The sequence below is a fragment of the Sinocyclocheilus anshuiensis genome, unplaced genomic scaffold (genome assembly GCF_001515605.1).
Source record: "Sinocyclocheilus anshuiensis isolate Anshui unplaced genomic scaffold, SAMN03320099.WGS_v1.1 scaffold1453, whole genome shotgun sequence".
Lineage (NCBI taxonomy): Eukaryota > Metazoa > Chordata > Actinopteri > Cypriniformes > Cyprinidae > Sinocyclocheilus > Sinocyclocheilus anshuiensis.
In genome coordinates this window covers 1,033,836-1,055,936 of record NW_015549558.1, presented here as the reverse complement: position 1 = coordinate 1,055,936, position 22,101 = coordinate 1,033,836, and the positions used below count along the sequence as shown (strand labels likewise).

Genomic DNA, 22,101 nt, shown 5'->3' with positions numbered 1-22,101 from the left:
ATATTGGTTTTGCTTTTTTAATTTTAGGAGTAAAATTAATTTCTTGCCTAAGAGAGATTTTCTTGGAAATATGGATGCCGAGATATTTCACATTATCTTTAATAGGTATATTATTCACAGAGGTTTCAGCCCAAAATAATCTTAAACAGTAATACAAACGCCAGTGTGACGTCACAGCTCATGGGCGGGCCCCCAATATTTGCTGTACACAACTGGTTTAGTAAATATAATTAGCACAATAATTTAAAATAATAGGGCTACATGTAAACTGGAAGGCCCCGTCGTGTATAATAATAAACGTGGGCATACATGTGTGCGTGTGGTAAAAACGAATAGGCTAGAATAGTATTATTTTCCAACTAGCCTACTTATTCACATGATATGCACGCAAATGAGCATCCTCAAATTTGAATAAAAGCAAATATTTGCGGAGATGTACGATTAGGCGAATCTAAAAATAAACGGATACTGGTTTCCAGCTCCAAGTGTGCGCTCGACTAGTGAACAGATGATGGCTCTACGGGAGAAACGGCTCGCTCGCAGCCAGGTTCACATAGCTACTGCGAAGCGTTTTGCTCCGGAGCGGATAGACACCGCACTGCACCGGTCATTATGAGAGAAGAGGGACATCATGAACGAGTAGAGCCTAAATTTAGATGAAAAGAGGATGTTCTTCAAGGTACTTCAACCACAACATCCTCTCCTCGTCTTAATGTCTCATTGAACTATAAAAACATGTCTTTTCCGCATACCTTTGTGATCCATCCCGAGACAGAACCGGTTTCACCTGATCCTCCGCTATGATCACGGCCAGCGCGTTAGCTCAACAAAGGGGATCCCGGTATAGAATCGCTACGGACGGTCGGTCACCATCGGTGAGGGACCCACACACCTCTTTTATTTTCAATTTCAACCGTGGACAGCTGCCAGATATTCTGGCTACCCTGGAGTCCGTAGCAAGCGAGGGCTGGGATGGAGAAGTGTTGTCGCAGCTGTATGCCATGCATGAAGAGGTTATGGGACTGCATATGGCCCGAGTTTTACTATCCGAACATCGCTCGTCCGGCCGAGATCCGCACGGTTTCAGGTGATATCCGGATCCCGGCTCCTAAGAAGAAGCCGGCGCAGCTGTACGCGGCGCTCTTCGACTTCGAAGCCCGCAGTGAGGAAGAGCTGACGGTGAAAGAGGGGGACAAACTGTCTGTCATAGAAAAGAGGGGAGATTATGTATTTGCCAAGAAGCTGACGGGGTCCCTGGAGTCCGGACTGGTCCCTGCTAATTATGTGGCCCTAGTACAGGATGAATTCGCTAACTACAGGTAAGTCCCGAGTCTGACAATCTGTAGACTTACTTTGATTCTAGTGATATTTGTAATTAAAATATTCATTATATTTTATGGAAAATGATCACTCTGTAATAGCCAGCCACTAGTCTTTTCTACGTAGTGCACACAGAACCACCTGTGTAATTAACACTTGAACCTTAAGTCCGAACAAAAGATGTGTGTCTTATACAAATATAGCTACATAAGTTTTGTCAGGGGTTCCATAAACTGTAGGTACTGTCTTTATGTATGACTTTATTATATATTTAATTATCTTTAATGGATCTCGAAAACCTTAAGTGTTTATTAAAGTCAATTGACTACTGGCCCCAAAAATTGCATGAGACCGACTATATCTTGAAAATGACCTTTAAATTTAGATTCAATCATTTTGCAGATGTTGAAAATGTGTTAAAAATTTCAATTTTCAAAAAGAGAGAACCATTGTATAATTCACACTGTAATAATAAGGTCAATAGGTCAAAGCCTGACCATACTGTTTTGAAATTACAGTAGCAGTGTGCTTGGTTATACATTAGCTCGACCAAGCGGTTCATATATCTACACTGTCTCATTTAACTCACAATGGGATTTATCATTATCCATGTGAACAGTGGGCTGTGCGCTTCGTTTACTTTATCGTTTACTTCTGTTTGGTTGCTGTAACAGGGTCAGTCAATTGTTCTTGCTGTAAAGACCTAAATAGTGTTGACAGGTAACGGGTTGTTATGTCAGAGTTGTGTGTGTGTTCGGCCTCTGGTGCACCTGTCGCCTGCCGGAGTTTCACTGAAACTGAAGCACCATGGGATTGTGCTAAACAAGCATGTGCACCTGCCACACCCATATTTAACATGGCAACACTTTGCATGACGCCACAGTGTTTGCTGTGAGAAGCTGAATGCGGTTAATGTGGGCAAAATTAGGTGTTTCTTTCTCTCACTGTAATGAGCAAATAAAGGAAATAAGAGTATTAATTCAAAAAGTGAAATAAGTGAATAGTAGGTTCTAAAAGCCCAGTATATTAGACAAATTGGTTTAATATGTTCTTGGTGTATGGCTAATTTGCATTTCTACACAACTCGTAACATATTGATGAACCATTTAGAGAATGTATATTTTGGAGGTGTTTTTTTATTATTATTATTATCATACCACATTTTTAAAGTGAAATATCTCCGTATATTTGTCATTATAAAATGTTACTGGTAAAATGTGAAAAAAGAAATGGCAGATCTAGATTTTTACACGGCAATTTCAAGCATTTTACACTACAGTACTCATATTACTCACATTGTTAGCTGACATAATAGCAACAGGACTAATAAGAATGTGTCAGTAAATAATTACAGTGAAATACATGTTGTTCATTCCTCACTACTAATCCAATTTCTCTAATGTAAAAAAAGACTAATTATGGTATTAAACATGCATTATTAATGATTACATTATTAACATTTCTGTTGATAGTTCAAACATATTAGTTCAGAATTGTGCATGCAGTAGACAGTAAATGTGCTGTGTTTGCTTTAATCAATCAACATCAAAATATTCACATTTCAGAATAATATAAAGATTCATGGAATTTATGCACATTTCTCCTGGTTTTATTTATATGATATATGCTGATATATTATCAGCATTAATTAAAGGCACAACATTAAATATGTATGTGTGTGTGTATGTGTGTGTGAGTGTGTGTGTATATATATATATATATATATATACAGTATATATATAGTATTATGAAATTTGATGATAATAAAAACAATTTTCTTTAGATTTTGTAAGTAAAATATGACCTGGACACGGTCTTGACAGGTTCTGAAGTATTCATTAATTTCAGCTGTGCTATGTGCATCTGTTTTACAGATGGTACTATGGGAATATAAACAGACAAAAGGCTGAGAAGCTGCTTCTGAGTCCACAGAACAAAACTGGTTCCTTCCTGGTGAGGATCAGTGAGAGCCACAGCGATGAATATACTATCTCCGGTTCGTTCCCTTATGTCTTCTCTCTCAGACAGTCTCACACTCTCTTTCATTTGAATGCCTGGAGACCTCAAGTACTTCTTGCCTGTATTCCTTTGTCTTTCTCTCATACATCATCTCCTTTTTCATCTTTCTTTCTCATCTCCCGTTTTCAGTCTGATCTGCATGACAATGTATCCTCCATTTCATCAATCGTATTATTTTCTGCCTAAGATATCCACTCTCGGCCTAAGATCTCTCTCTCTCTCTCTCTCTCTCTCTCTCTCTCTACCCCACAGCTTGTAACACCATATTGGTCTTCCATGTGCAACTGACTAAGCATTTTCTGTCTCCACAGGAGTGTAGCAGGCATTTTTTAACCGCATAATATTCTGTTTAAGGTCTCAAAAACCCCAAGGCCACTCAATAATTTTTGCTAATCTTGTCAAAATTGATTATACACAGCATTTCCAATTAGATAACATTCTTCTGTCCTCCACTAAAAATTTTTTATTTCTTATATTTAAGGGTCTCAGACATAAAATATTAATATATGTAATGATGATGGGACCAAATAAGTCAATCGTGGTTAAAAAGTCCTAAAAATAAATGTCCAAAAATATTAATGTTGGAAAATGTATTTCTCTCCTTCACAGCCAGAAGTGAAAATAATGTCTTCCATTTCCGTATTCATCGCTCAGCGATTGGTGCTTACTTTGTATCTGACAAGATCTCTTTTGGCACTCTGGATGAGCTCATCAGATACTACCAGCACAACTCCAGAAGTCTGGGATGCCCCTTAGACCAGCCATGTGTACAGCAAGTATGACACTCTTAATATTTAATACACTCCCAAGAGTGATATTTTAGACATCTTAATTTTAGAAATCACTCTTTGTCTTCATGAAACTAATGCTCATAAATAGGCGTTCATTTCATGGGTATCAGTTCTGCATTAGAGATTCAATTAGCGATATAGAGAAGCGGCCTGTTTCTGGAGAAGTGGCCCTGGGTGATGGCGCCAGTTGCTTAATCTTAATCTTAATAAGCAGCCCTGCACAGAAATGTGTTAGAAGAGTTGCTTCGTTTTTGTCTTGCGCTCTGTCTGGTGATCGTCCGCTCTTCTCTCCTCCTTTTCAGGGAGGACACCAAGGCTGAGTAACAGAGCGCGTGGACACACAGCTCCACTGAGAGACATTAACACAAGCCCATTCACTCACTTGCTTCCTAAAAGGATAGCACAGTGACCTTTTGCACCTTTTACTTTATGCATTTCATGTTTTCACTTGGGCAACTTTATCAACTTTGAGATTTTTGTGTTGTGGCTAAGAGCACTTGATATGAATAATACTTGATGTTTTTTATTGTTATTTCAGTGAACAGCTGTTAAGGTCTTTGGATCATTTCATGCTGAATATTCCTGGATCAACATGCTTTATTGCAGGGGTGTCAAACTCAATTCCTGGAGGGCCGGAACCCTGCAGAGTTTTGTTCCAGCCCTGCTCCAACACACAAACCATGTAGTTTTCCAATAAGCCTGAAGGACTTGATCAATTGGGTTAGGCGTGTTTAATTAGGGTTGAATCTAAACTCTGCAGGGCTCCGGCCCTCCAGGAACTGAGTTTGACACCCCTGCTTTATTGTATGTTTTATTGTATTATATTAGATATTTCTATATAACAGTAGGCAACCCTTAATCAAATCAGGAAAAAACAAGGAAATAGTATAGGTAGGGTAAGTTCAGTGAGGTGAGATCTGCCTCCCCCTCACAATTGTGATTGGAATCATTTAATCTGAATTCCAAGTCTATTTTTAAAAATGTAGGCCTATTATAGGCATATAATTTATTGAAATATATTGTGTAGTTCATATACATCGATTTCACTGGAATTCTATTATTGGATTTGTCATCATTATTCAATTATATAAACTAAATGCCAAACGAAACTGTGAAGACTCATCCATTTTTAATATTTATATTATTTATTTTTTATAAATAAATTCATATTTATAACTAGTATTTGTTCACTACTGACAACTTTTTCAAAAATAATGACATTTGTGCTATAAGAACTAAATTATCAAATGCTTCCATTTATTTCCTTTAATAATGTATGTGCACGCTAAACTATTTTCTAAATATGTTGAGCAGTAAATGCACTTTGTTACCCTAAATAAGAATGTTCATAAAGTCCTAATCCTAACATCTGGTTGGTTGAATGTTGTTCCAGAACCAGCAAGGATGTAGATCTAGGAACAGGTCATATTTGTCAAAATCACTGTCACAATCATTTCATACTCTTTCATTGTGTAAATGAAATGAAGAAATCTTTGATTGACAATTACTGGTCCTAGATTTCAAGCTCCACAAGCTGACATGTTTAATGTAGTAACATGTCAATGTAATGTAGTGCATTTTATTTCAACAATAAATTGTCAAAATAGAAAAAAAATTCAAAGCTTATTTTTTTTCCCTATTCTAAACACACCAAAACCAAGCCCGTCTTCTGATGATTTGTTTTCCCAGTAAACTTTCTTAGAAATGCAAATTGCCTTTCTTTTCTTCTTTTCTACTTAATGTTTATGCTGTTAACAAAAAATAAGCACTCTCTAGCCTCTCTGGTTTTATGGTCAATATTGCACGCTGTGTTTAGATCAACATGTGATATAGGGGAGAGATTCTTGGAAGAGTTCTCTTGTAAACTTTGTTGCGTGTGTGTCCGCGTGCAGAGGGAGCTGTTTGACATGGAGCCATGGGAGCAGCCGAGGGAGGAGTTTCAGCTACTCAAGAAGCTGGGGGAAGGCCATTTTGGGGAAGTCTGGGAAGCCGTCTGGATCACAAAGAAACAGAAAGTAGCCATCAAGATGCTCAAACAAGGTACGGCATCACACAAGATGGAATGTTTTGAAGTGAGACAACTCAACTAATACCAGAAAACATCACAGAACTCATGAAAGCAATCCCTAATACTGATGTTTGTGCTGATGTCACTTCCTGGAGGTTACTTGACTGAAAAGACTGAAAGTTAAATTGAGGACATAGGGAAATCCCAATTTATTAAAGGCTTTTTACATTTCATCACATGAGTGCCTACGAATTTTGGGATTTTTTTATATAAACAGTAATAATCAATTGGAATATTTCTTAATAAATTGGCTGTAATTTCATTAGAAATTAGTGCATAGAACCTGCACAAGACTGCACCATCCACTCAAACTGAAGGACAGAACTGAATTCACATTCACTTAATTCTGATAAAGGAAAATGCAATAAGCCTAAATTGAAACCAAAACAGCAATAAGCCTAAATTGAAATCTTCCCATAAAGTAAATTCTGTGATTATGTAATGTTGCTATGTCAGCATTGGTTTAATTCAGCACTGAAGAAATGCAACTGAAAAAAGCTGAATAAATAAGCTTTCCATTGATGTATGGTTTTTATTTGGCCGAGATACAACTATTTGAAAATCTGGAATCTGAGGGTGCAAAAAAATCGAAATATTGAGAAAATCGCCTTTGAATTTGTCAAAAAGAAGTTCTTAGCAATGCATATTACTAATCACAAATTACGGTTTGATATATTTACAGTAGGAAATTTACAAAATATCTTAATGGAACATGATCTTTACTTAATATCCTAATGATTTTTGGCATAAAAGAAAAATCGATGATTTTGACCCATACAATGTATTTTTGGCTATTGCTACAAATATACCCCAGCGACTTAAGACTGGTTTTGTGGTCCAGGGTCACATTTGCTCTTTGAAATTTTTAATTTTGTACTTGGCCACAAATTGTTTTTTAATTTCAATTTTTGGGTTTTGTTTCAAATTCAATATATCGTCCATCATCTGGATCGGCATCATACCCTGAATAAAGGATCACTGTCCATATAAAAATATAAATGGATAAAGGTGATTCTTGATGTGTTTTTAACTTTAAACTGTTATTCTCTTACTCTGCTCTTTAGAGGACACAAAATTGGATGAGTTTGTGAAGGAGGTACATGCACTGAAGAAGCTGCACCATCCTAAACTGATTGAGCTGTTGGCTCTCTGCACACGAGGGGAGCCAGTCTACATTGTCACCGAACTCATGACTAAAGGAAGTCTCAAATCATATCTTTCTAGTAAGTGTGACTGCACTCTGTTTCCCTGTTCACTAATTGCTTGTACACTACATGTTTGAAGATCACTGTATATATCACTGGTCTGGGTATTTCATACATTGCATTTTTTCTCTTATTAGACAATCACGTTCGCACTGACAAACATTTATGGCTTTATGTGGTTATAGTTCAAAAGTACATGAACACAAAAGTGTTTATATCCTTGACACCCAAGTTATTTCCTCCAGTCTGAGAAGCAATTTCTTTAAATAGATATGGCTTTAATTATGATGTTTCCCACTCAAATGTTACCTTCCCCTTTTGCTTTAACGACTCAAGCTGCATGAAATCCACAATCCTGATCACTGTGTTCTCCAGTAGGATTTGAGATGATCCAAAGATCTTGAGCTTCAGTGGAAGCAAGAACAACTGACCATCTGTACAAAGAGTCTCATGATCAGTGTCATTAATTTCTTAGTAATACTTATTTGCTTACTGACCTAGAAATAATCCAAAATCTGAATTTGTGAAATAATTTTTAAACTCACTTTTCCTTTACTTTTTTTTTTTTTTTTTTATCACAAAACGTTTTTCCAGTTTATTTCCAGATTTCAATTAAGATTTGTTTATTTTCAGATTGAACTTTTATTTTGAAGCCCACATTTTCAGTGTGGTCTCAGAAATTTGACATTTGGAGCCTTTTGTTTCACTGATGTTCCCAATGAGCAACTCTTCACCTTTCAATCTAACCTCTTTTTTCTCATCACTTCCTGTAGCACCGGAGGGTCAGGTGTTGACCTCTGCTCACCTGATCTACATGGCTGGTCAGATAGCAGAAGGAATGGCGTATCTGGAAGATCGACACATTGTCCACAGAGACCTTGCAGCTCGAAACATCCTGGTTGGTGAAGACCTGGTGTGTAAAGTGGCTGACTTTGGTCTGGCTCGCATTATCAAGGTAATAATGGCGGGATGTCAAAGATGCCCCTGGAAATCTGCAAATAAAATTGATGCTTAGTATGTAATTTTGTGTGTGTGAGTAGGATAGTGTGTATACCGCTAGTAGAAACACCAAGATTCCTGTACGGTGGACGGCTCCAGAAGCTGCGCTCTACCAGCGTTTCTCAGTCAAATCTGACGTCTGGTCCTTTGGAGTGCTGCTGTATGAGATAATGTCACGTGGAAAGATGCCATATGATGGTATGAGTCTGTCCATTTTTTCTTTCTCAAATACACTACCATTCAAAAGTTTGGGGTCAGTAAGATTTGTAAAAAAAAATTTGAAAGAAGTCTTTTATGCTCCTTAAGGCTGCATTTAATAAAAAAAAAAATACAGTAAAAATAGTAATACTATGAAATATTATTGCAATTTAAAATAACTGTTTTCTATTTTAATGTATTTTAAAATGTAATTTATTCCTGTGATGACAAAGCTGAATTTTCAGCATCATTACACCAGTCTTCAGTGTCACATGATCCTTCAGAAATCACTCTAATATGCTGATTTGCTGCTCAAGAAACATTTCTTATTAATACGAGTGTTGAAAACAGTTGTGCTACTTCAAATTTTTGTGGAAAGAACAGCATTTATTTGAAAAAGAAATATTTTGTAATATAAATGTATTTACTTCCACTTTTTGATCAATTTAATGCATCAGTTTAATTGTTGAATTAATTTCTCAAAAAAAGACCCCGAACCTTTGAGCAGTAGAGTATATATCTCATATACATGTACCACACTCTATGTCCCACAGGGAAGAATAATAAGGAGGTGTTGGAGATCCTGTCATCGGGGTACAGGTTACCGTGTCCAAATCGCTGCCCCCCAAACATCTACCGCATTATGTTGGAATGCTGGCACGCGGAGGCTTCCAAACGGCCCTCGTTTCATGCCCTTCACAGTCAGCTGGAAAATATCTACTCCAGAATCTATTTCAAAACCATTGAGGTGTAGAAGAGGTGGACTGAAACAGAAGATTCTGTGGGACAGAACGGAGAATGAAGAAACGATTTGCATGGACAAAGGTGCACATAAGATAGACTGTCTTCTTGATTGCTTATATTAATTGAGTTATGTGTTATTTTAATAAATGCTTGTTAAAGGACTTTAAAGAGGATAAAAGATTTGATTAGAGAAAAAGAAGTTGTTAAAGAGCAAAAATGTGTCTCCTTAATCTGAAAGGGACAGATTAGCTCATCATAGCAAATCTTGATCATGAGTGGATCAAGATGTCAAGCACTGTTATGTACTGTCATAATATACGTCTTTTACACTGCACTTATTGTATTTTGTGCAAGTGTTGAGCCCGTTCAGTTTTTGTAGTAATAGGAACAGGGGATTATTTGGTCTTGATGTTTTCAGGTCAGAGTTTATGTTTACAAAAGATTCACCTGCCAAAGTATGGACAGGTGTCGAAATGGTGAAAACTACGGCCATTTTAAGTTATAACTGTTGAGAGTCTTTAGCCTATGTGAAGGCAGGCTGCACAAATAACTGTTTTCTACCAGGTTCACGATCTTGAAATGAACACTGTGTTTAACACAGGAGCCATATGACAAAACTACCTGGGTAGGTGTCCTCATGATCGGTTTCGTAGAAATCACATCCATGTCAGAAGCCAGTTGTCTTCCAATGAATTATACAAGATGAATTCTTAAGATAACTCTTGAAAATAAAATATTTTTTCAGTATATGTTTCTGCAGTTTCTTTATCACTTGTTTGCTTATTTATCATAATGTAACCCGACTTTAAGTTTGACCAGAAATTTGCAAGCATGCTATAGTCTGTAAAGCAATTAACATCCAATAATAAAGTATGCCTGTTTAGCCTACTGAACTTGTGTCATTGTCGTCCACAGGCGTGGTTCAAATGCGGAAGGTTTCACTCTAATGTCAGTTCCCTAAAACAGTAGTCTCATATGGGAATCCACTAGCAGGTGTCTCGGGGACAGTTTAATCTCATGGGGGAATGTTTGAGGAAAACTTGCCCATGTCTTAAGACATTATGGGACAGAATATACGGATCCTCAACGACCTACGGAGAAAACAGCGTGAAAGCTGACAGTGACAGTACGGGCGATGGGCTCGGTAATACGGAATTTGACCGTTACGGAAAGCCGGCGAGCGCGCCGCTGCCACCTCGGAAGACAGCCGCTCTTCATACGGCTCTGTGGGACTTTGAGGCACGCGACGGCCAGGAGCTGTCGTTCAAAGCTGGTGATATGTTAGAGATAATCACGAGTTCCGGTGACTGGTGGAGTGCGAGGAAAATCGATTTGTACGGCAGCTTGGCCACCGGTTTTGTACCGTTCAATTATCTGGCGCGTGCGGAGTCCGTGGAGTCTCAACCGTGAGTGTCAAAGCTATTTCTGAACAGTAGTCTGCTAAACTCTCCTAGTGTGTAGAGCAAGGCTGTCCCACAAAAATCTGCAAGGTTCAGGCTCTACATTCCCATCAGTAATCTGAACAATCGTAATTTGCATCGCAGAGTTCATAACGTTACGTTAGTCACTATTGTAGGATAAGCATTTCCATAACTGATTTATAGCAACAATTTAGTTTACCCAAGACTGTGGTTTTAATTCTGTTGGATATCCATCACATCATCTGGGACGCAATTAAAAGTCTAAACGCACCTTGACATGTGACTTGTACTGGGTGTCACGTACTGACAAGGGATAGTTCACTTTTTGTTTATTTATTGCTTTGTGGAACACAAATAGAAAAATGTTTTAAAGTAGTACTATTCCTAAGCAGACCAAAGCTTTCAAAGTTCAAAAATAATGCAAAAGTAGACCCACTAAAAACACAATAACATTGGCTTATCTACACTATACCAAGTCTTCTGAAACTTTGGATAAAAAATAGACCAATATTTTTGTTATTCTCTTATAATGTCCCCCTCCAGTGAGCTGGTAACAGCTGTGAACATGTTAAGGCCAGTTCACACTAACACCAATGCGACTATAATAGACAATTAGGTAAGGGATAATGTACATCCAGCTGGTTATCACTAATTTAACGCCTACAGGGTGATCAGGACCCCGACATGAAGAGGAGGCATAATGTAGGCTACAGTCGTATCACTAATTACACAGCTTTTCACCACTTAAATACAAATTCATGACAGTGTACAAAAAAAACAAACAATCAGTCTGGCAACAAGACTTCAACAATATTATCGTAGGCTTGGCTACTATTAGTACTCCTACTAATAGTCCTTTGGGTTTATTTTACAGTAAATAAAGTCAACAACTGAGGTGCAAGATGATACTAGTTGCATTTGAACGAAACGAGAGCGCGGTGGTGTGATATGAGAGACATTAAAAAGCACTGGCCTCAAATACCTGGATGAGCAGTGTGTTATGCGGCATTGCTAATGGAAGCGGTTGTTATCGGGGAATAACACACCTCAGAATGTTGTGACTGACCAATCAGAATCAGGTATTCCAGAGAGCCATGTAATAAAGCTCATTATAATCAGTGTTGCTGTCTACTTGTACAGATTATGCAGCGTGACAAGATTTGGCATGACACACCCCCAACAGTAAACCGCATACTCTTAGCGCTTGCAATACTTCTGACAGGAAGGACAAATGAATTTGCTGTGGTTACTTTGTTGCGTCCAGTGTAGAGAGCTTCTAGATTTAATATTGCAATGCAACCAGTCACATCCAGTGTAGACACAATAACTATATTAGCATTCACACTAACGGACAGTAACGTTCTGTTTGTTATAAGTGTGCGCTGTAGTTTTGTCATCTACCCCTTTAAAGGGATAGTTCACCCAAAAATTGTATCATCAATTACTCACCCTCATGTTGTTTCAAACATGTATGAATTTATTTTTTCTGTTGAACACAAAAGAAGATATTTTGAAGAAAGTTGTTAGTTACACAGTTGCTGGTAGCCATAATTTATGTCACGATTGCCAGCTGGAGTGCCCTTGATGGCCACCAGAGGGCACTCCATCAAGGACTTCATTCCCCACAATCCTCTGTCGGGTCTCATCAGCACTCATTGTTTGCACCTGTGTCTCATTAGCATTATTAGCTCACCCTATATAAGCCCGGTTCTCTCTGTCATTCATTGCTAAGTCTTGTATGTGTCTACACTGTATTTCTAAGCCTCGTTTCCTGGTTTTGTTTCCCTGCATGTCTTTTGATCACCCTTTGCCTGAGTTTTTGCACTGTTGCTGTTGGTTGGACTGATTGCCCTTGTTGTGACCTTTACCTGTTTTTGGACTTTGATTGTGGAGAAATAAAAGCTTTAACAAACACTGCATCTGGATCCTCAACCTTTGTGTACTTGTGCAGTTTCATGATACTATGGAAGTCAATGGCTACCAGCAACAGTTTGTTTACCAGCTGCATTTCTAGCCTTTCAACAATAATGGGCCACAGGTGTATTATCCACCTCATCCAGCACTTATTTTGTCTTTTTTGACTCTGTGAAAGAGACTGCGCCCTGAGTTCAAGTTAAATAAATTCTTTACCGTTAAATGGTATTCACCTCAGGTTTCCTATCTTCTATTAAAAGAAGCTATAATTAAAGTAATACTATTTGAATCTATTGCAACTAATATCTAGTAATAAATAAAGTATGTTAGTCACCTCTATACAAGAGAACCAAAGTGAATCACTCAGAGATGTTAGTAACTCAAGATAGAATGTATTCCGAGTCAAATAAAATAAACAAACAAAATAAAATAAAATACAAAAATTGTTTCAGTTCACTCAAATTTGTGTTTCAAATCCCTGTCAAAATTAAACACTACATTTCCACAGACTTGTGTATCAAATTCTTCAAATAACAGTGAAACCCATAGTCATCATAATAATTTCAAACTCGTTGGGGCCCATAAATGAAGATCCGTTCAGTTCAGAAAAAAATAAAATAAACAAACTGTACCTCCCGGTGACTCAAACCAATTAACCGCCGTTCCGGAGATGATGAGGAGAGAAACAATGTTCAGCAAACCAGAGCGATGATAGTGAAATAGTCGCGTCGATCTGGATAAACGGGGTTTCCTCAGACGCAAAAACCGATGACTCCCACACGATGCACAGGAAAATCCCTCGCTGTCAGCTGAACTTGGGAGGGTTGCCTATAGCACCTCAGAGCACTGTCCGATGTCTTCACTGTTTCCTCGCGGGGTCCTCGTTGGTCAGCAAATAGATTTACAGTTTCTGCGCAACACTCTGCCGTGAGCATTCACTGGGTTAGATCATGCTAACAGAGTATTTTAACAGAAGGCATGAGCTGCGTTGTCCACACGAACTCTCAAAGTAAGGAGAAATTCCAGAAACTTAGATTTAAAGTCCCTTTTCCCTCTTTCACTTTATAAATTAGTTATTCGGCTTTCGATTTGAAAACCACTAATCTATAATTACAGCACACAAATCTATTTGTTCAATACACAATATACCAGCTCACGCTGTCCCGTTCTTTCTCACACCCCCTCTTCCTTCCCTTTCCCCTAGCTCCTCCCCTTCACCTCTGCCCTGGACATCCAATTGGCCACACACAAGGTAAGAAATATAAATAAAACAAACTAAACACATTTAAACTTAATAAATGAAGGTTTTAACATACAATACCCATTATAACAAATATACAATAAATAAAGAAATTGAAACCACAATAAAGAAATTGAACACATCTTTCCATTGGGTTACATATATAACACTTTTAATTGTCAGGAAATTACTTGTCTTTAAAAGTTTTGGTTCAATATGCTTACCTGTTGATCAAAAATAGCCTTAAACCTATACACTTTTTTTTAGTTAGTAACTTTCAGGAGGGTGTACTCATTTTTGCAACACAAAATTGTATCACTTTGTTAAGAAAATCTTATTTTGCTGAATAATTTTGGCATTCTTCTTTGGTAATTGATCAAGCAGGCTTGTTGGAACATTACATCTCCAAAGAACCCTAACATGTCTTCTAAGTAAAGAGTAATTGCTGAATTTAAGTTTTAGAGGGGGTGTACTCATTTATGCTGTGCACTGTAGTTTCTCCTTCTTTGAAGACCTTTGTATCTTTTATGGAAGTGAGGCAGCTGCGGGTCAGAGGTGATGGGATTATCATCCAGACCTCTCAGTAATTTATCATAGCTTCCACAGAAATGGCAACAAAATGTAAAGCATTGCATGGGAACTTGTTTTGACCTTTTGAAAAGTAGAAATTCAATTTTTTCAACAAATATTTTTTTGCAATATGTTTTTTTTTTTTTTTTTTTTATCACAAAACGTTTTTCCAGTTTATTTCCAGAAGATTTGTTAGATTTGTTTATTTTCAGATTGAACTTTTATTTTGAAGCCCACATTTTCAGTGTGGTCTCACATTTGGAGCATTTGGAGCCTTTTGTTTCACTGATGTTCCCAATGAGCAACTCTTCACCTTTCAATCTAACCTCTTTTTTCTCATCACTTCCTGTAGCACCGGAGGGTCAGGTGTTGACCTCTGCTCACCTGATCTACATGGCTGGTCAGATAGCAGAAGGAATGGCGTATCTGGAAGATCGACACATTGTCCACAGAGACCTTGCAGCTCGAAACATCCTGGTTGGTGAAGACCTGGTGTGTAAAGTGGCTGACTTTGGTCTGGCTCGCATTATCAAGGTAATAATGGCGGGATGTCAAAGATGCCCCTGGAAATCTGCAAATAAAATTGATGCTTAGTATGTAATTTTGTGTGTGTGAGTAGGATAGTGTGTATACCGCTAGTAGAAACACCAAGATTCCTGTGCGGTGGACGGCTCCAGAAGCTGCTCTCTACCAGCGGTTCTCAGTCAAATCTGACGTCTGGTCCTTTGGAGTGCTGCTGTATGAGATAATGTCACGTGGAAAGATGCCATATGATGGTATGAGTCTGTCCATTTTTTCTTTCTCAAATACACTACCATTCAAAAGTTTGGGGTCAGTAAGATTTGTAAAAAAAAATTTGAAAGAAGTCTTTTATGCTCCTTAAGGCTGCATTTAATAAAAAAAAAAATACAGTAAAAATAGTAATACTATGAAATATTATTGCAATTTAAAATAACTGTTTTCTATTTTAATGTATTTTAAAATGTAATTTATTCCTGTGATGACAAAGCTGAATTTTCAGCATCATTACACCAGTCTTCAGTGTCACATGATCCTTCAGAAATCACTCTAATATGCTGATTTGCTGCTCAAGAAACATTTCTTATTAATACGAGTGTTGAAAACAGTTGTGCTACTTCAAATTTTTGTGGAAAGAACAGCATTTATTTGAAAAAGAAATATTTTGTAATATAAATGTATTTACTTCCACTTTTTGATCAATTTAATGCATCAGTTTAATTGTTGAATTAATTTCTCAAAAAAAGACCCCGAACCTTTGAGCAGTAGAGTATATATCTCATATACATGTACCACACTCTATGTCCCACAGGGAAGAATAATAAGGAGGTGTTGGAGATCCTGTCATCGGGGTACAGGTTACCGTGTCCAAATCGCTGCCCCCCAAACATCTACCGCATTATGTTGGAATGCTGGCACGCGGAGGCTTCCAAACGGCCCTCGTTTCATGCCCTTCACAGTCAGCTGGAAAATATCTACTCCAGAATCTATTTCAAAACCATTGAGGTGTAGAAGAGGTGGACTGAAACAGAAGATTCTGTGGGACAGAACGGAGAATGAAGAAACGATTTGCATGGACAAAGGTGCACATAAGATAGACTGTCTTCTTGATTGCTTATATTAATTGAGTTATGTGTTATTTTAATAAATGCTTGTTAAAGGACTTTAAAGAGGATAAAAGATTTGATTAGAGAAAAAGAAGTTGTTAAAGAGCAAAAATGTGTCTCCTTAATCTGAAAGGGACAGATTAGCTCATCATAGCAAATCTTGATCATGAGTGGATCAAGATGTCAAGCACTGTTATGTACTGTCATAATATACGTCTTTTACACTGCACTTATTGTATTTTGTGCAAGTGTTGAGCCCGTTCAGTTTTTGTAGTAATAGGAACAGGGGATTATTTGGTCTTGATGTTTTCAGGTCAGAGTTTATGTTTACAAAAGATTCACCTGCCAAAGTATGGACAGGTGTCGAAATGGTGAAAACTACGGCCATTTTAAGTTATAACTGTTGAGAGTCTTTAGCCTATGTGAAGGCAGGCTGCACAAATAACTGTTTTCTACCAGGTTCACGATCTTGAAATGAACACTGTGTTTAACACAGGAGCCATATGACAAAACTACCTGGGTAGGTGTCCTCATGATCGGTTTCGTAGAAATCACATCCATGTCAGAAGCCAGTTGTCTTCCAATGAATTATACAAGATGAATTCTTAAGATAACTCTTGAAAATAAAATATTTTTTCAGTATATGTTTCTGCAGTTTCTTTATCACTTGTTTGCTTATTTATCATAATGTAACCCGACTTTAAGTTTGACCAGAAATTTGCAAGCATGCTATAGTCTGTAAAGCAATTAACATCCAATAATAAAGTATGCCTGTTTAGCCTACTGAACTTGTGTCATTGTCGTCCACAGGCGTGGTTCAAATGCGGAAGGTTTCACTCTAATGTCAGTTCCCTAAAACAGTAGTCTCATATGGGAATCCACTAGCAGGTGTCTCGGGGACAGTTTAATCTCATGGGGGAATGTTTGAGGAAAACTTGCCCATGTCTTAAGACATTATGGGACAGAATATACGGATCCTCAACGACCTACGGAGAAAACAGCGTGAAAGCTGACAGTGACAGTACGGGCGATGGGCTCGGTAATACGGAATTTGACCGTTACGGAAAGCCGGCGAGCGCGCCGCTGCCACCTCGGAAGACAGCCGCTCTTCATACGGCTCTGTGGGACTTTGAGGCACGCGACGGCCAGGAGCTGTCGTTCAAAGCTGGTGATATGTTAGAGATAATCACGAGTTCCGGTGACTGGTGGAGTGCGAGGAAAATCGATTTGTACGGCAGCTTGGCCACCGGTTTTGTACCGTTCAATTATCTGGCGCGTGCGGAGTCCGTGGAGTCTCAACCGTGAGTGTCAAAGCTATTTCTGAACAGTAGTCTGCTAAACTCTCCTAGTGTGTAGAGCAAGGCTGTCCCACAAAAATCTGCAAGGTTCAGGCTCTACATTCCCATCAGTAATCTGAACAATCGTAATTTGCATCGCAGAGTTCATAACGTTACGTTAGTCACTATTGTAGGATAAGCATTTCCATAACTGATTTATAGCAACAATTTAGTTTACCCAAGACTGTGGTTTTAATTCTGTTGGATATCCATCACATCATCTGGGACGCAATTAAAAGTCTAAACGCACCTTGACATGTGACTTGTACTGGGTGTCACGTACTGACAAGGGATAGTTCACTTTTTGTTTATTTATTGCTTTGTGGAACACAAATAGAAAAATGTTTTAAAGTAGTACTATTCCTAAGCAGACCAAAGCTTTCAAAGTTCAAAAATAATGCAAAAGTAGACCCACTAAAAACACAATAACATTGGCTTATCTACACTATACCAAGTCTTCTGAAACTTTGGATAAAAAATAGACCAATATTTTTGTTATTCTCTTATAATGTCCCCCTCCAGTGAGCTGGTAACAGCTGTGAACATGTTAAGGCCAGTTCACACTAACACCAATGCGACTATAATAGACAATTAGGTAAGGGATAATGTACATCCAGCTGGTTATCACTAATTTAACGCCTACAGGGTGATCAGGACCCCGACATGAAGAGGAGGCATAATGTAGGCTACAGTCGTATCACTAATTACACAGCTTTTCACCACTTAAATACAAATTCATGACAGTGTACAAAAAAAACAAACAATCAGTCTGGCAACAAGACTTCAACAATATTATCGTAGGCTTGGCTACTATTAGTACTCCTACTAATAGTCCTTTGGGTTTATTTTACAGTAAATAAAGTCAACAACTGAGGTGCAAGATGATACTAGTTGCATTTGAACGAAACGAGAGCGCGGTGGTGTGATATGAGAGACATTAAAAAGCACTGGCCTCAAATACCTGGATGAGCAGTGTGTTATGCGGCATTGCTAATGGAAGCGGTTGTTATCGGGGAATAACACACCTCAGAATGTTGTGACTGACCAATCAGAATCAGGTATTCCAGAGAGCCATGTAATAAAGCTCATTATAATCAGTGTTGCTGTCTACTTGTACAGATTATGCAGCGTGACAAGATTTGGCATGACACACCCCCAACAGTAAACCGCATACTCTTAGCGCTTGCAATACTTCTGACAGGAAGGACAAATGAATTTGCTGTGGTTACTTTGTTGCGTCCAGTGTAGAGAGCTTCTAGATTTAATATTGCAATGCAACCAGTCACATCCAGTGTAGACACAATAACTATATTAGCATTCACACTAACGGACAGTAACGTTCTGTTTGTTATAAGTGTGCGCTGTAGTTTTGTCATCTACCCCTTTAAAGGGATAGTTCACCCAAAAATTGTATCATCAATTACTCACCCTCATGTTGTTTCAAACATGTATGAATTTATTTTTTCTGTTGAACACAAAAGAAGATATTTTGAAGAAAGTTGTTAGTTACACAGTTGCTGGTAGCCATAATTTATGTCACGATTGCCAGCTGGAGTGCCCTTGATGGCCACCAGAGGGCACTCCATCAAGGACTTCATTCCCCACAATCCTCTGTCGGGTCTCATCAGCACTCATTGTTTGCACCTGTGTCTCATTAGCATTATTAGCTCACCCTATATAAGCCCGGTTCTCTCTGTCATTCATTGCTAAGTCTTGTATGTGTCTACACTGTATTTCTAAGCCTCGTTTCCTGGTTTTGTTTCCCTGCATGTCTTTTGATCACCCTTTGCCTGAGTTTTTGCACTGTTGCTGTTGGTTGGACTGATTGCCCTTGTTGTGACCTTTACCTGTTTTTGGACTTTGATTGTGGAGAAATAAAAGCTTTAACAAACACTGCATCTGGATCCTCAACCTTTGTGTACTTGTGCAGTTTCATGATACTATGGAAGTCAATGGCTACCAGCAACAGTTTGTTTACCAGCTGCATTTCTAGCCTTTCAACAATAATGGGCCACAGGTGTATTATCCACCTCATCCAGCACTTATTTTGTTTAGCGAACAACATTTTCCCTGTTTAAACGATTAAAAAGATCAAAAGAGTGATTCATTCACAAATCTGGCATTGCTAGTTCTGATTTGAAACTGCTGACAGACATCACACATGACTTTATTGATGAAATATTATCAGAGAAAACATTTCTCAGGTCGATGTACATCAATCCCACTGACACATAAAGATTTAGCAATAATATTTTACTGAGACCCTAGTAAAAAGTTCTAGTGACACCCTTAATCATTCCTCTGGGCTATTATCGTTATAGCTGTGGTGTGGACTTCGCTATTCTCTCAGATTTAGAATGATTTATAGTTATCATCCTTGGTGTGAACAGCGTTTTAAGTGAACTGAAACCAAGTTGAGTGGAAGAAACAGATTAGTCTGATTAATCAACAAATCATTTTGTGAATCAATTTGGTGAATGTTTTTTTTTAACAAATCTGATTTAGCTAAAGGGATGATCTGATCAAACAACACTACTGTACAGCTTAAAAAGTGGTACCATTTACAATTTTATCTATGGTGTTTTTACAGTATTTTTGAAGCTTGATTTGTTTCCTTATCTTCACTGCATTGAATAAATGTGTATTAAATAGCGAAGGATCACCAATTGATGATTCATTATTAAATATCTGTGCTGTTACCCCAAAGGAAATGATATGACCCTGGTGTTTTTTCTGTTCTTTTAGGTGGTTTTTTGGAAAGATGAGCCGTGTTGAAGCATTGAGTCACCTCATGTCAGCAGAAAATGATAATGGATCCTTTCATGTGCGAATCAGTGAGACTGATATCATGGGCTTCGTACTCTCAGGTGTGTGTGTGTGTGTGTGTTGTTTTCTGACAGCCATTAGGGAGTTTGTTACAGCACACATTGAAACCCCTAAAGGTACAATTTCAGACTGAAGTTCTGAATCTTGTCTCTTAGTGAAATCACAGGCCAAAGCAAAGCACTTCAAGATCTACCATACTAGTGGTCAGTTCTATGTGGATCCTTCTCCTCGGTTTGCCAGTATATTAGAGGTGGTTGAATATTATCGAACTCACCCACTCTCCACTTCGGACCTACTTAGGCAACCCTGCATTCGGGTAAGACTCTCTTTCTGTTTCCATTTTGGTCTATTCTCCTCTCCTCTGCTTGTTTTTAAAGTATTTCTCCCTTATTCTCCGGTTCTCTTTCAGTTTTGTCAAATGAGGAAGTGCTTGAAAGAGTTTCTTCATTGTTATGACAATGTCAACTTAATTCCGTCAACTTAATCAACATAAAGAAACTAATTTTTCACTATCCTTCAGCAAACATATGCTGATGTTTGATTGAAAAGCATCTATCCCAGTAAATATGTGAGGATAGTTCTTATTAAATTAAATGTGTTCGTAAACTTCCCTCCTGACACCACTGACCCATGTTTCTGTAGAAAAGGCCTCAGCTGCAGGATCTGTCGCCCTCCACAGTTGATGAATGGGAGCTGCCTAAAGACCAATTTACCCTTGAGAAGATGCTTGGCGGTGGCCACTTTGCAGATGTTTACAGCGGCAAGTGGAAAAATCACACTAAAGTGGCCATCAAAATCCTCAAGAACAATGGTGAGCTCACAGCCAGAGGTGCCACAGAGAAGAGATTTTTTTTAAAGAAACTTTGAAACAGCATTGACAGTGTTTGCTGGAAAAATCTTGGATATAACCTTCTGATAGCTTTAAGCACAAGACTGTAGATGTACAGTCCCACTGATGTACCTGACAACACAGGTTAATGTCTGTGATGATATACATGGCTGGAAAGAGTTAGTAAACATTACTAAAGACTCTGACTTTCATAAATCTATGTCAGGAATAGAATAGACACAAAAGAAACTTACCAACTTTTCTCAAGAGTGGTTATCCGAGTAAAACCACTTCAAAAGCAAGCTACACAATACTTCAGACAGAACCCCAGGATCTGCTGGGTGTCTTACTTTTGCCACTTACAGTGTTCAGGAATTTTCTTCAGGGGAGGAATTGAGCAAGCATGACATGGATAGGCAATTTTGGGATGTAAATGAGTAATGTGACATTGGAAAAAAAAAAAAAAAAAAAACATAATTCAAGCAAAATATGCTTAAGAAGGCAACCACCTGCTTAGTGGCCTCAGGACATGAATACCTTGCAGCTTTACAACCAATAATTTTGGATTGTACATTGCACACATTACAGGTGGTTGCTGAAGTACTGGTATATGTGAACACAATGTAGGTCATGCAGAATGGCAGCGATCCTAAACGTTACACTGGTAAATCTACAACTGAATACCTCAAGCAGAAAATAAGGCATTTAAATTGGCAATTCAAAATCCTGACTGGAATATTGTGGTTCGATTCACCCAAGTGGAATAAATGCATTACTACAGATACACTGCAATACAACTTTGTCTTGTTTGTCAATAAAAACCTCAAATTTAAATATCAATTTACTTGAAAAGTTGTGTATTATATAATGACTTCCTTGTTGCTCCATTCGTAGATTGTTTTTCTTGTTTTAATCTAACAAAATTCAATGAAGTTTATTTAAAACAAGAAATTTAATTTTGCTGTGTAACTGTAAGAGCTTTCTCTAATAAATAC

General features: G+C 38.0%; 3 protein-coding genes across 4 annotated transcripts in view; all 3 read left to right on the top strand.

Annotated features, from left to right (window-relative positions):
* The first annotated feature begins 571 nt into the window (after positions 1 to 571).
* Positions 572 to 10,149, top strand: LOC107657057 (tyrosine-protein kinase SRK3-like). The gene is made up of 8 exons (XM_016445065.1): positions 572 to 1,319; positions 3,195 to 3,316; positions 3,949 to 4,115; positions 6,023 to 6,170; positions 7,263 to 7,421; positions 8,177 to 8,358; positions 8,444 to 8,600; positions 9,155 to 10,149. The coding sequence occupies exons 1-8, from the start codon at positions 973 to 975 to the stop codon at positions 9,352 to 9,354; spliced, it is 1,482 nt and encodes a 493-aa protein (XP_016300551.1). The 5' UTR covers positions 572 to 972; the 3' UTR covers positions 9,355 to 10,149.
* Positions 10,150 to 10,361: 212 nt separating this feature from the next.
* On the top strand, positions 10,362 to 16,814 carry LOC107656996 (tyrosine-protein kinase SRK3-like). Its single transcript, XM_016444967.1, has 4 exons — positions 10,362 to 10,617; positions 14,842 to 15,023; positions 15,109 to 15,265; positions 15,820 to 16,814. Exons 1-4 carry the CDS (start codon positions 10,362 to 10,364, stop codon positions 16,017 to 16,019), a joined length of 795 nt encoding a protein of 264 aa, XP_016300453.1. The 3' UTR covers positions 16,020 to 16,814.
* Positions 16,815 to 16,917: 103 nt separating this feature from the next.
* LOC107657056 (protein-tyrosine kinase 6-like) overlaps positions 16,918 to 22,101 on the top strand; it is a 7,560-nt gene continuing 2,376 nt past the window's right edge. For both annotated transcript variants that reach the window (XM_016445063.1, XM_016445062.1), the window contains exons 1-4: positions 16,918 to 17,415; positions 20,197 to 20,318; positions 20,433 to 20,593; positions 20,920 to 21,088. In XM_016445063.1, the coding sequence (XP_016300549.1) occupies positions 17,027 to 17,415; positions 20,197 to 20,318; positions 20,433 to 20,593; positions 20,920 to 21,088 (841 nt within the window). In that variant the 5' untranslated portion in view covers positions 16,918 to 17,026. The remainder of the gene's footprint in view (positions 17,416 to 20,196; positions 20,319 to 20,432; positions 20,594 to 20,919; positions 21,089 to 22,101) is intronic.